The sequence below is a fragment of the Petromyzon marinus genome, chromosome 22 (assembly GCF_048934315.1).
Source record: "Petromyzon marinus isolate PM22_M1 ecotype Great Lakes invasive population chromosome 22, UKy_Petmar_22M1.pri1.0, whole genome shotgun sequence".
Taxonomy (NCBI): domain Eukaryota; kingdom Metazoa; phylum Chordata; class Hyperoartia; order Petromyzontiformes; family Petromyzontidae; genus Petromyzon; species Petromyzon marinus.
The window spans coordinates 18194769-18209056 of record NC_133688.1 but is presented as its reverse complement, the minus strand read 5'-3'; the positions used below and the strand labels follow the sequence as shown (position 1 = coordinate 18209056).

Below are 14288 nucleotides of genomic sequence, written 5' to 3'. Positions count from 1 at the left end.
CTGAAAAAACAAAAGCAAACAGCTTCAATCAGAGACCTTACAGATGTAGATGTGACACAAATCCATTGCGCTGAACGGGGAGTGTTCTTGCCCGATAATGCAGCAGCATTTGTTTCACAAGTCTAACTCTGCTGATGAGACCCAGAAGGTCGAAACTGGTTCAGAGTTTGATTGCTTAAATAATGCTGCTGGATAATATTGGTCTGGAAAGCCAATATTCCAATGGACTACAACCTATATATATATTTTAAATTTATCTTTTGAGACAAAGAACAGAGTTTTGCTTTATTATATATAGTAAACATTGATAGGATTCTATACATAACTGCCATTAAATTATCAGAGTTTAATATCTTCACTTTGAAGGGTAGACATTCATAAGATGCACTTGCCGTTTATTAAAAAAAGCAGGAGTTTAGAGTGTAATGTAAAGCAGCATGTGGACATACTGGCAGTGGCCACTTCATTCTACATTAATGCAATTACGCATTCAGCAGCATAGCCATCATATGTCAAGACGGGGAAATCAATTGCTTACATGTTCTCCCTTGTCACCTTTGCTGCCCTTCTGACCAGGCAGGCCACCTTCACCCTTTGGAGAGATAAAAACGATTTAAAAATTAATAGCGTAATTCACCCATTGCATCTCTGTGGATAGCAAAACAGAACGTAAAAAAAAAAAACACCGGTTCATATTTTCACAAAATATGCACCGAATGAAAACACCTTATCGGCACCAGGGTGAGATGCATTTGTAATGTTTGGACCGGGTAAGGTCCATATAACACACCAGTGACTTTGAGTGTTTAACAGTGCAAGGGGTGAATGCGTGCCAGCTATGGAAGGGCTGTAGTGCAAACGCACTGCATGACTCAGAACGCTTGCAAACCTCTTTTAACTTATCTGTATATCTGGACACGCATTATTAATTTTTAACTCTCCAATGAAGTTAAAATTACACGGGGCGTCGATGTCGATCAGCAAAAATATATACGCATCACGCGTGCACACAAACACTCGCACTATTAATATTTTATCTGACAAGTCTCATCCATCGAAGCCTTGACATGTCAGCAAAGACAAAGATGCCCCACATAACCTTAGCAGACTGTTGGGGCAAGTGCTATTAGCGAGCGCCTATGAAGGTTGGAACAGCACGCATGGCAATGGGTGGCCAGCACCATGCCGGGCCGCCTTTGTCTCTCCCCATTGGCGATGTTTACACATTTCACACCAGGTACTCAATTGAGGCTAATGTCGACCTCGGGGAGGCCCAGGACCGGTTCAGATAATCGTCACTGGTGTTTGCCATGAGCGGGAATCGAACTCGGGTCGCCAGGTTTTATAGGGCAGCGTAGCGCTAACCTCTACGGTACCCCCCCCCCCCTCCCCACCAGACATGTCCACAGCGGCGATTGGCGACACGTCGAAGCAAGATTCCAGAGAGTGCCGTTCGTTCGCCAACGTCTCGGCCGTGATTGTCTCGAATGCTTCTGTTGTTGGACGATCGCTCAAGCTTTGAGTAGCTACGCAAACGATGTGTTGCCAACATTTCAACCGCACCAGTTCAAACTGCTGTCTAATTATAACTCGTTAATAATGGATGGTAGCAGCACAAACGCCCTGTACATTATTTAACATCACGTGTTTGCCCTCCCAGTGGACTATTGGATTTCTGTTAGATGCTTCCACGAGGGCATCTAAATAATTGTGGGTGTTTGGGACAAGTGCTGTTAGGGAGCACCAAATAAGGCCGGAACGGCGCACAATTGGATGGTGAGGCCAGCACCACGTCCGGTCACATTTCCCCTTACACACTGCACTGGGTACTCATTTAAGTCTGAGTTTACCTAGAGGAGGCCCAGGAAAGGCTCAGAAAACACTCACCAAAGATTTTAACCATGTGTGGGAATCGAAGCCGTGTTGTCTGGTTCTTGGCACATTTTGTTAAAAGCAGGATATTTGATAACACAACACTTAACATTTGCTAGTGCACCAAGCTGCTGATGTAAGATACACGGCCGTGTGTTTGGTGTCGAGAACATTTGAAATAAGCGAGTGTTGAAGTGTGATAATTGCACATTCATCTACAGCCCTTTTGCCAATTCACTGCTAAATGAGGGCATCCCTATGCCACATGAGCTTTAGGGGTTATTTGACCATAATTTACTACTCTAGTCAGTGCGTGTTCATGAAGGCAGGAAGTATAGACACGGGAGCATAGAAGTACAGTACAGTAAATTCATTGTCGCTGTACTGCATTCAGCCCCGCAAGTGTCCTGTGACAACCTGTCTGGCCGTCACGATCACCCTTTAAATCACTACCCATACTTCAAAATGCCCGCTTGGCTTCCGACACCTGTCGAGATTTGGAACATTCCGGGTGACTGAGGAGGGGTCATAGGGCGATCTCGCACACAACGCTGTCGGCTAAAAGCCGCGACGCAGCGACCCCAGGGTACCTTGTCACCATCCTCTCCGGGAGCACCTGGGGGCCCACCTGGCCCAGGTAATCCCACGGGCCCTTGGATGCCATCTCGGCCCGACGGACCCTGCACTCCTTTCTCGCCCTAGGCGCACGAAGCACAACACACACACGCACGCGCGTGTGCACGCAGAGGAAAAAAAAGCACGACTCAGCCAAGGCGTTGGGGGGGAAATGAAGAAAGATGCAAATTCTCCAGACGGATGACCTTTGCGGCTTAATGCACAGAGAAAATGTGTGACACATAACGGATGTGGGACTTGTGAAAACTGATAGCATCGCTGTGCCATTTAATACCGATGTTTCAAACTGTTCAGTAACGGTGCGTCTTCTCCAGCAGCGATAATCAAAGTGCTACCTTGCTGCATCCTGTTTTGGTAGAATAAAATTTAAAAAAACTGGATCTCCAACAGTGGCCGAGATTTGGTAAATACAACATGTGGAAACTTAAGTTTGTAAGTACTCAATCTTGAAGATGTTCCTTCTCCTGTGATAATCCTTGGACGTCTAACAATATTGCAAATCTGCCACGTCTGAAACCGATTCACTCTCATTCAAATGGACTCGGGTGCTTCGGAAATTACCTCCTATGTAAATGAATAATTATTTGATATTTTCACATCTGTTTAAACTTTATTCTCCATAATTGCTTTTTTATTGCTTATTATACGCAATGTAATGGCGTTCTGTCTGGGTTAATATTTACGCCAATTGTATACTGCTGCTTTTGAACTCGTAATCACACACACACATATATATATGTTGGGTTTTTCACCCAGGTTTCCCTTGAAAGAGGGATGTTTACTTCTCCGATGTTTTTTTCGGGTTGTGCAACGCGACGTTTGAGTTCATCTGATTTGCTACACGGACGATCCCGTTCAGCATGTACCCTGGCGTATTTTACTGGCGGGATCCGTGAGCACAGCAACAACAAAAGACAACAATAACAACATTGCAAGGGAACCAGTGCAGAGTCCTTTAGGATTTTTTGCACAACTAACAAACGAGGTATTCGATGGTCATAAACGAAACACAAACGAATGAATTAAAAAAAGTGCAAATAAAGCATGACAGCAAGAGGCGCCAGAAAAAGCTGAGTACGGGTGCAAATAAGCACTACATTTTAGTCTACCAGTGACGTATAGACACCCGAATCGAAACTCAATCTGAAAAAAATCTCCACCTCTTGAAATAAAGATTTCTGATGAATTGAAAACTGTGACCATATTACATTTCCATTTCAGGATAACTTACGAAATTAATCTCTTTTTACCCAGCCTGGTGGCTCAGCGACGGAGCAAGGGGTTCGCAATCGGAACGTCCGCGGATTAAAATCCTCGTTGGGGTGGGTTGACTCAATCCATCATCTCTGCGGGGCCGCTAAAGTGAGCGCCAACTATGCAACGACATCAACAGTTGTTGCCGTTTGAATAGCCTCGCCCCCACCGCAGGAACGAGGAATTCCCACCACTGTCTTAAGGCTTGTAAACTGACGATGAGCACCACCAGCCACATCGACGGGCACGCACGTGAGCGGGAAAACACGAGGGTACTTACAGGGGCACCCTTTTCCCCAGCCGCGCCAGGGGGCCCCTGTGGACCCGGTCTTCCAGGCAATCCGACAGGACCGGCCGTCCCCTGGATTCCTCTCTCGCCTGGCGAACCCTGCGCGAAAATGAGCGCGAACAGCGGCCGGTTCATTCGCGGACTCGCAATCGCTCCGGCGCACATGAAAGACACGTTGGCGAAATTGCATTTGGAGAGGTGTGATCGGTGAGTCATTACTCACCGCTGGGCCAGGGACACCAGCCGGCCCTTCGTTGCCTTTCAAGCCGGCTGCTCCCTTTTGAAAGAACAAACACACAACAGCGCAAGCATTCACGGGATGCACTGGTATCATCAATGAGCTTATACAATGGGCATTGCTAATTATAGTGACAATGTCCTTTACTTCGTAAAATTAGCTTTTTTATATTTATGTGAATTACCTATAATAATAATGATGTTCCTTATGCAATAAATTAGCTTACTGAAATTATTATTTATAATTACTAATCATAATAATTACTAATATGGACTATGTAGTAAACCACTTTAGCCTGTGCTACTTAAATGGAGGTGGAGTAGCAAGACCACACGAACTTGCTCCTGAAGTCCTCTCGTGGCTGACAGTCCTCGACATTGGCATTTAAGCTCATGAATCACGTTGCCATCACACGCAAGAATATAACCACAATGATACGAACAATAATGGCCTTCATTTACCCAGCCAAGTGTTTCACCAAGTCCGTTCCTAAGGAGGGTCCTGCATTTGGGATGTTTGGCGAATTCCATCAGAGAGTGTTTGGATTCGTGTGTGAGAAGAGCAGGGTACGATTGGGGAACCAAATTAAAAGCTCTGCACCGATGGAGTAAAGAATCCAATGCGTGCACTGCCATCTCCTGGTAACCTCGCAGCCCAAGTCTACAATACCTACTATTTCCCCCGGTTAATCTCTCAATCAAGTACGAACAAGGTTCACTTCTGTTTAACTTCGAAGGTCTGGGCCCATTCACGGTGACTTGACCATCGGCAGGACTCGCTGTATACTATTCATTGGTGGATATGTAATGACGACTTCCGTGGCCACAAGTCCACTCACATCGTAGGTTGACTCTACTGTCATTACAGATATATGTTGATGACGATAATGCTTCTGTTGACAATGACGACGTGAACGATGACAATGATGCAGCTTATGATGAAGATATGTGAAAATAATGCATCTGATGATGATGATGGTTATTGTTGATAATGTGGATAATGGTCATGATGCTGGCGACAATGACGATGATGATGATGGTGATTTTAACAGTGAGAACATGGACGGTGATTAGAATACAATTCGGTGAAGAGAATCCTTTGAAATTAAAGTGCATATAGTGGGCTTACGGCTGGTCCTGGCATGCCTCTCTCTCCGGGGAATCCACGCAGACCAGGAGGACCATCTTTGCCCGCCGAGCCTGCAGGTCCAGGGTCTCCCTAAGGTTCCACAAAAAGACAGCACAACTTGACGTGAATGGCATTTGAATGCGAGTTTTTTTTTACTCCAGCTCAGCATAAACTGGGCTTAATTTGTCACTGAATATTTGTTACACGTCAACTGGTAGACTGGAGCAGGTGGCGCTGGGACTAGTAGCCATAGCCCGGAGCGAGAAATATACTGGATGTGGTTTTGCTGGGCACAAATATATATTTTTTAATTTTACCAGGTAAGGTCGACTGAGCTATGTAGCCCATTTTTCAGAAGCCACCTGCCCACAAATAATTATCTCAACGAAGCGGCTTATCATCACGTGGAAATGTATAGCAGTCAAACATTCCAAACGAATGTTGATTCTAAATGTGGAGGTAGAAACAAGAGGAACCCCAGAAAAATCCATGCGAACACGGTGAGAACATGCAAACTCCAAATATACAAGTATTAGGTTCGGGATCGAACTCACGACCTCTTGCATACATCTCACCACCGTGGCACCCACCCGGCCAGAACCAGCTGAAATTCAGCCTTGATTGCACCCACATTTTGTATGATAAGTTTGTAACAGTCACTTGGTGTTTAGTAAAAAAAATATGAAAAATATTGTTTTCAAAGCAAAATTATAATAATATACTTTTATTAAGCAACTTTCTACAAGGACCTCAAAGCATCCACCAAAAATGTATTCTATCAAGTTGAGTAAATTACTGTTTTCCAATATGGATTCGGTTCTTTCTCTAACAGCTACCACTGATGTCATGGTGATTTATGTGCTGTGTTTATGGTAGCATCCTGATTAGAACGATCTCTGATGGATGGAATCCGTCATGTGTAGCTCATTTCAAATTAAAAGTTATTCACTGTATCGTACATCAATGTATTGCAAAAACTAAAAAGGACGTATGCATTTGCCTTGTGCTTACATGTAGAATGCAAATTTTTGGAGGACTGTAAACAAATTTAGCCATCCCATCAAGATTCTCAAGTACTTGTTTTGGAATAAACAATCACTCAAATAAATACATTAATTGGAAACCTGGTATTTGAGTGAACTTTCATATTGTCCTTAACTACCATACGTATATAATATATAATGTACAGCCCTTTATGAATCCACTGCTGGATGAAGGCCTCCCCAACCCATGTCGATCATAAGGGTTGTGCCAACATACTTCACCAAGTAGGCAAGTGTGGTTTGGTAACAGTGTGAGGGTTTGGGGGGGGCGGTGATGTTAGCCATGGCCGGGAATCAATCAGAATCTTCATTAATGTTGGAAGAATCTGACGAGCTATGAAGCCATTTTTCACAGATGTCCAGCAGGACATGAGTTAACCATTGTGCCAGCACTACCCCCCTCCACAACTTAATATGTGTAACATAACAACAACAACAAATATTAAAATACTCTTTGGTTCTATTCGGTAAAGTCACGTAGGTAAAAATAAAATAACAAAAATCACGAAGTTTCGGCCACAACACAAGTGGCCTTCATTCATTAAAATGTTCAACAAAACTTTGCTCCAATTATTGCATCCATATCAAGTGGCACGTGGCCAACATTTCCATCGCAAACATCCGCATTGGGCATGCATTCACTACACGGTTGTTATTTTTTCGATTAATTCATTTCAAGTATTCATTTTAAAGCGCTCAGATGCATCGCGTGCAAAAGTTAAGCCAGGAACGAAGGAATCGCTTCTTTGACGAGACCCGGGATTGAATGGCCGTGTCATCGGCAGTTCCGTGATATTTGCTTTTTGTTGTTGCTGTTGCCACCAATAGAAATGCCTCTTCACTCCGCACAACAGCGGACGCGAGGCTGTGATGCGCGTGAGGCAGCGCAGTGGCGCGACTTCACGTCAAACAGAGGCCTCGCGAAATACAAATGACGATCAAACAAATCAACCCCCGTCGCTTGTCGCGGAAATACTCACGCGAGGTTACGCGGACACCCAGGGCACTCTCTGAAAATAAATCCCCCTTAAGTCTTTCACCCTAGGAAACCTGTCCTTTATGCTACAACTTGGTGGGCATTGTGTAAAGCTCTGAAAATTAAACATGAATGGGTGGATAATAGAAACCTAATAGTTTAGTGCAGATCCCTTTAAAGCCGCCACACTTGCAGCTAAACCTCGTGATGGAGAATTATGGAATTAACTGAAAGAATCCCAGGGATTCATTGTTCATTATACACATGCTCTGCTTTAATTGCGTCACATTGCTGCCATTGTGCTGGTGGTACTGTGGGTACGGCTGAAGCTATTTTGCGTAAACTGGACTGCTGTTAACGACGTGCGGAAGGGTCCGCACCCATCACCAAATCGTTCTTGATATCGCGCAACCTAATCTCCTGCAACTGCTTTGTTCCACATCTGAGCGAGCAGTTGATCAACAGGGACAGGAAACATCGCGTCATTTCGGATCCGGATCATGGGAAAGGATCGTGGGAAACGATCGTGGTTCGCAAATGTGTCACGCGATTAAATACCTTGACTCCATTGTGAGCAACAACCGGTTGCTACAACTGCTCAAAAGCGGTTGCGGGGTCGTCCGCATACAACAAAACAGAGTCGGCCGCACGCAACCAAGTTACGCAACTCATCGCTCAGGTGTGGACCCAGCTTAAAAGACGAGGTGGCTCGGTGTCTGACGAAAAAGAGAGGGCCTTACCTTTGCTCCTTCTTTGCCGGCTGACCCAGGCAAACCCTGTTCACCGGGTGGTCCTGGAGACCCTGGGTGCCCTCGCTCCCCCACGGGCCCCGTCTCGCCCGTGGGGCCCTGTGAAAGAGACAGGGGGGGGGGGGGTCACTAAAACATCACAAACATATTGAATGCACGTCCTATTCACTTTGTCGTGCGCGGGATGGCTGCTGTCAGGATCAAAAAGCCGCGACGCTCAAGAGTCAAAGTGAGGGTTGGGTTTTTTTTAGACCGTCGAGTGAGGTCACGACGCCCAGTGCCACTGATGCCACCGTTGCTTCTGCCCTGCCGCCAGGGCCCATAGTTGCTGCGAGGTTGGCACCTGAACTTCCACGGTCGGCTCTCGATTCATGCCACCATCTGCCATGAGGGCTTCCTCATGGTTGTCAACTAGGGTGGGTACCGCTTCAATCCCAATCTCGGTAACCTACACCCCTCTGCCCTGCATACATCTCCCACCCAACACTGATTACACCTACAATATATTGTAATGTATGTTGAACTTCCTTCGCACTGTACACAGCCAACCGTGCTAAATCGGAGTTGCGGAGGAAGGACAACGAACTAAACACAAACATCAGTTGTGACATGTAAATAGCCCAAAAAAAACAAAGGCACAATAATACAGATCCTACGCATAGCCTACACGCGTTGTTGGGGCAAGTGAGTTTAGCCGATGCCTGTGAAGGGCAGTATTGCACACAAGCGGGTGGGGTGGGCAGCATCACACCAGGCTGCTCTTTAGAGTTCCCAGTGCTGGTATGTTCACACTCTGCTGGGTACTTATTTAAGGCTGCGTTGGCTTAGGGGAGATCCAGGACAGTTTGAGGAATATTCCACTGATATTGTCCATGCGAATCGAACCCGGGGGTCTTGGGCTCGTAGCGCAGTCCGTTATCCACCGCATTCAGAGTAAACACACCCAAATGCAATTAAATAATTTGCCGACTTGCAAAGTTGCAAACTTTAGTTTAAAACAAATAAAACTCATTCTTCATTGGGTAAAACATTCTCAGTGACTCCACGTTGCCTTTGCTGCCTTTGACCTGTGCCCTTCAAGTCACGCGTTGGCAGAAGCAGCTTCTCACAAGCAGAGAGCAAGAGCAGATGCTGTGGGAGCTCACAGCTGCTTGGGAACAGCCACGGAGGAGGCACAGGCCACGACACGCACACACACACACACACGAACGCACGCAAAACACATGCACGCACACATGTGCACGGACAAAGACAATGAGCTCCCATTTGCTCATACACGCTGTTGGGGCAAGTGTCATTAGCTCGCTTAGATTCGTGGGGGGGAGGGACAACCTTTGTCTCCCAAAAGCCGAGTCCTCATTCAGGATGAGCGCGCTACAGTAAACACAGTTGTACAAAGACAAAGTCCCCCATATAGCCTTTAACAGTGTTGGAACAAGTGCTGTTAGCGTGCTCCTATGAAGGCCAGCAAGGCGCACGAGGGGCTGGGAGGTCAGGACTACGCCCGACCCCGCCTTTGTCTTCCCAGTGGCGATGTTTACACATCGCACCGGGTGCTCGTGCGACGCCGAGTCGGATCAGGACCGGTTCAGAGAATCGTCACTGGGGTTGGACGTGAGCGGGAATCGAACCTGGGTCGCCGGATTCAGAGTGCAGCGCGCTAAAGGCTGCACTACCGCTCCCCGTATTCACACAGGCACGCATAGACACACACGGGGATGTGTTCCCGATTTTTAGGTTAATCAGAAACATCGCAAGATTGTGTCGAGGAATTAAATTTGGAACATCCGAAAAAGAAAATAAACGTGTTTTGGATTTTAATCTGAAAATGTGAAATTGTAGAAAGTGATTTCACTCCCATGATGTCATTTCAATGCTTTCCCATGATAAGAACCATCCATCACCTGATGTAATTTTCACAATAGTCTTGCTGATATATAAAATGCAATATTTACAATCATCAAAAGATTCATATTCGTGCGTAAACGAAACAAAAGCTGTTCACATTTAAAGCATCTACATCCCCAAAAAACCCACCAAAAAACGTAAAAATAAGAGCCAAACCAAAAAATAATCCGACATCTGAAAAGCGAAATAGGAAACTCATCACGGGCGCTCGCTCACTCGCTCGCTCTCTCGCTCTCTCGCAACAAACAAAAAAACACAGCGGCAGGATTTTTGGAGACTGCCTGGACCGGATTAAAGGCTGCGCATCAGGGCACAAGCTGTCGTGTGCCGGCTGCAGGAACAGCAGCAGCGGCGGCGGCGAGCGGCGTCGAGCGGTGTTGTCGTTGCCACGGCAGCAAGCGAGCGAGTGAGCGAGCGAGTGTCGTGCTGCAAAGCCAACCTGAGGTCCCACAACGCCGGCTGGCCCGGGAGGGCCGGTCTTCCCTTGAAAGCCCTGCGAAGGGAAGCGCAATGGGGGGGTGGTAAACGACAACAAGCGGCGGTGGCGGCTTCAAAGTGCACGTGCGCGTGCGACGAGATCTCACCAACGCGAGCCTCGTCATGGTCACCGTTTTGTTTTGGAACGCCGCGAAGCGATCGTGACACAACAAGGCGCGTGTCACGTCCACCCCGGCGTCGTCAACGCCGGGGTGGACGTGAGCAACTCCGTTTTAATTTTTATTACCCGATTTACGTGCAACGTGGACACGATGGCGTGTCGCGTCCAAACATGCCGATTACGAATGTAGATTATTCCCAGTTAACATCGTTGGACACGCTACGCCAAAGTGAAACATAGCTGCTGGGTTTTCTTTTTTTCTTTTCAGAATAGACTGCAACGCGTCTCTGGCACACGCATGAATAATTGTTGCGCCGTGACTTCCGTGACGCTGCAATTTGCATGCACGCTGATGCACATGCAAATTAAGCGTAGGTCCAATTTACACCGCTGTCTGCTGGCAAGGTGGGGCATGTGTGATATAATCCGACAAAAAAACATTCGAAGCGACTTCCTACTCAAAAGGGCATGGGTCAGCACTTATCTCACATTCAAAGCCCTGAGCCATTGGTGGAAATTCCCTATTCCTCTGGCGGGGAGGCAGGTGTACGAGTTTTCCATAGACAAACCTCTGTTGACTTCCCCTATAAAGTGGTACTCGTTTTGATTCATAAATAATTTTTGGGGTCAGGCCACGCAATAATCTGGCCGGATTTGTGCCGTAAGACACAGCCAAACAAACGGTACTCATTTTTGTTTTATCGACCCCCAGAGGGACAAAGTTCTGAGTCGACTCCTGACTGGGGTTTGAACTTGAGCCCGAGCACTCAACCAACTTCGTCGTCTGGCCAAATATACCATGTGATGTGTCGTATGACAATAGTTTTTTTTTTTTAAACATATATAATGTTCTTATTGGGGTACGCGCGCAAGTCCGGTAAAACGCGCCGGGGGTTATTCATGTGACATTTATACAGTGAGGGAAAAAAGTATTTGATCCCCTGCTGATTTTGTATGTTTGCCCACTGACAAAGAACAACTTCACCGCATCAAAGGGACGATGGACGGGGGGCCATGTACCGTCAAATCTTGGGTGAGAACCTCCTTCCCTCAGCCAGGGCATTGAAAATGGGTCGTGGATGGGTATTCCAGCATGACAATGACCCAAAACACACGGCCAAGGCAACAAAGGAGTGGCTCAAGAAGAAGCACATTAAGGTCCTGGAGTGGCCTAGCCAGTCTCCAGACCTTAATTCCATAGAAAATATGTGGAGGGAGCTGAAGGTTCGAGTTGCCAAACGTCAGCCTCGAAACCTTAATGACTTGGAGAAGATCTGCAAAGAGGAGTGGGACAAAATCCCTCCTGAGATGTGTACAAACCTGGTGGCCAACTACAAGAAACGTCTGACCTCTGTGGTTGCCAATAAGGGTTTAGCCACCAAGTACTAAGTCATGTTTTGCAGAGGGGTCAAATACTTATTTCCCTCATTAAAATGCAAATCAATTCATAACATTTTTGACATGCGTTTTTCTGGATTTTTGTTGTTGTTATTGTCTCTCACTGTTCAAATCAACCTACCATTAAAATTATAGACTGATCATTTCTTTGTCAGTGGGCAAACGTACAAAATCAGCAGGGGATCAAATACTTTTTTCCCCTCACTGTATATAATTAGGTTTCCTTTCAATCGTGTGGGTCGGTGAAACTGCCAGGATTTCTGAAAATGTCGAAGTAAAATCGCGACGTTCAGCTGTGGAATATGTGGAGCAACCGCAACGGAAGGAAACCACAGCCATATACGACGCAACCTTAAACACAAGCCTCTTAGCACTGACATAGATAAGCCCACTTCCATTAAAAAAAATATGATTGGGCCAATTGTTTAAGTGTATACAGAATATATAATGTTTTAAACCCCACGCATTTTTATTCCGGGTGGATAGGAGGTAAAACCCCACATTGGTATTTGGCTTCGAACCCCAAAATAGCATGCGCACTGTGAGGTGTGATATTAGTATCTGGAGGAGAATCCCCGCACGCGAGTACATAATCTGAAGCTGGGGTTGAAGCGCAGAAAGGTGTCGAATGTGCAAGGTGTATTAGGGTTAGAACCGAACGAGCTGACACCAGGATTACAAAGCAATGTGAATGAGGCTTTACTGTGGCATTTGTACACACCTCCTGCACCTGCGATCATCTCAGCTGCGTGGATTTGTTTTTCCTCCGGGTCCTCCGGGTTTTCCCTCCACATTTAGAAACATGCGTTTAGACTATTTAGATGATTTTGCTGATATAAATGCCAAAACGATAGGCCACTTTTGTTGAGCTATCATTTGTGGCCAGGTTGCTTTAGAAAAAATAAGTTAATGCCTCAGTCGGCTTTGTCTGGTAGGTTTGGGATGGTTCAGTTTAATTTTGTTCGTGTTTCGGTGAATTGTTTACCTTTCATATTTTGCATTGTATTTTCTTGTAACGTTCTTACCCGCCCCGACTGGACATTTGTGAAAAAGAGCTTTATAGCTCATCGGATTCCTCCACTATAAATACATATTCTGAATCTGATTCAGAAGGCCACTCTGGCTCATGTGACCAATGGGCAGAGGGAACCTCCTTGTAGGGACATTAGACAATAACCAAATTAGGCATTGCCCTTGATACTCACAGTTTCTCCTCTTTGACCAGGATGTCCCGGCAAGCCGTCTTTGCCAGAAGGACCCTGAACAAATCATAGCAATATATTATTAAGCAACGCAACCAATACTACTTGATGAGCATAAGTATGTGTGTTGAACTTCTTTCGCAGTGTACGTAAGCTAACCATGCGTCTGTTAAACGCTATACGGGGAATAATTGTCATACAATAATCAACATGTGCTTCATGCTTCCGGTTTCGCATTGAATGCCCATTATTAATGCAGGGAAGCTCAGGATCAATGCGAAGTATTGTTATTCTGCATTAAGACGTTGGAACAATTCCATCAATGAGTGACTGCCTAAATATTGAAGGAAACTGGTGAAAACTCGTGGATAGGTGGAGGTAACACTGAACGCAGCCATCTCCTGGCCACAGCACGTGGTCTCACACCTACAATAGCTGGAAAGCCCTTGTGGTCACCCATTCAAGTACTAACCAGGCTCAAACCTTCTCAGTTCATGAGATCTGCTATCATTGGGCCAACTCATGGCGATTTGGTTCCTGGCGACATATACCCCTTTTTCTTAGTCCCTTGGCCTTTTTGGCCAGGGCCGTTTCCTTCACCAGTATCTGTCCTTACGGCGCTCTTTCCACTTCTCTCTGTGCATCACCACGGTGGTGAGATGTTAACTCCCTCGCCTGGTATGCAGGAGGCCATGGTTTTAATCCCGACCCTGACGCCTGCTGTATATTTGGAGTTTGCATGTCTCTCTCTCTTCCCGTGGTGGTGTGGATTTTTATTCGGGTCCTACGGTTTGTCCCTTTACATTTACAAACATGCTTTTAGAGTATTCGGCTGTTATACATTTGCACGTGATAAGCCACTTCGTTGAGCTATCATTTGTGGCCAGGTCACTTCTAAAGAAAGAGCTATACAGCTCAGTGGGCTTTACACGGTATATATATATAAAAAAATGTTTTATAACCGCGACGGCTTCCATCGCGTCCGGCATTTGATGTC

At 46.0% G+C, this 14288-nt stretch overlaps 1 protein-coding gene across 4 annotated transcripts in view; it reads right to left on the bottom strand.

Moving 5' to 3' along the window:
* The window catches only part of LOC116944881 (collagen alpha-1(XI) chain-like), a 176649-nt gene that overhangs the window by 51834 nt on the left and 110527 nt on the right, over nucleotides 1-14288 (bottom strand). For all 4 annotated transcript variants that reach the window (XM_076068804.1, XM_032958737.2, XM_076068805.1 and 1 more), the window contains 8 exons: nucleotides 13295-13348; nucleotides 10533-10586; nucleotides 8177-8284; nucleotides 5418-5507; nucleotides 4275-4328; nucleotides 4043-4150; nucleotides 2463-2570; nucleotides 539-592 (listed from right to left, as the gene is read on the bottom strand). In XM_076068804.1, coding sequence (XP_075924919.1) covers nucleotides 539-592; nucleotides 2463-2570; nucleotides 4043-4150; nucleotides 4275-4328; nucleotides 5418-5507; nucleotides 8177-8284; nucleotides 10533-10586; nucleotides 13295-13348 — 630 coding nt within the window. The remainder of the gene's footprint in view (nucleotides 1-538; nucleotides 593-2462; nucleotides 2571-4042; nucleotides 4151-4274; nucleotides 4329-5417; nucleotides 5508-8176; nucleotides 8285-10532; nucleotides 10587-13294; nucleotides 13349-14288) is intronic.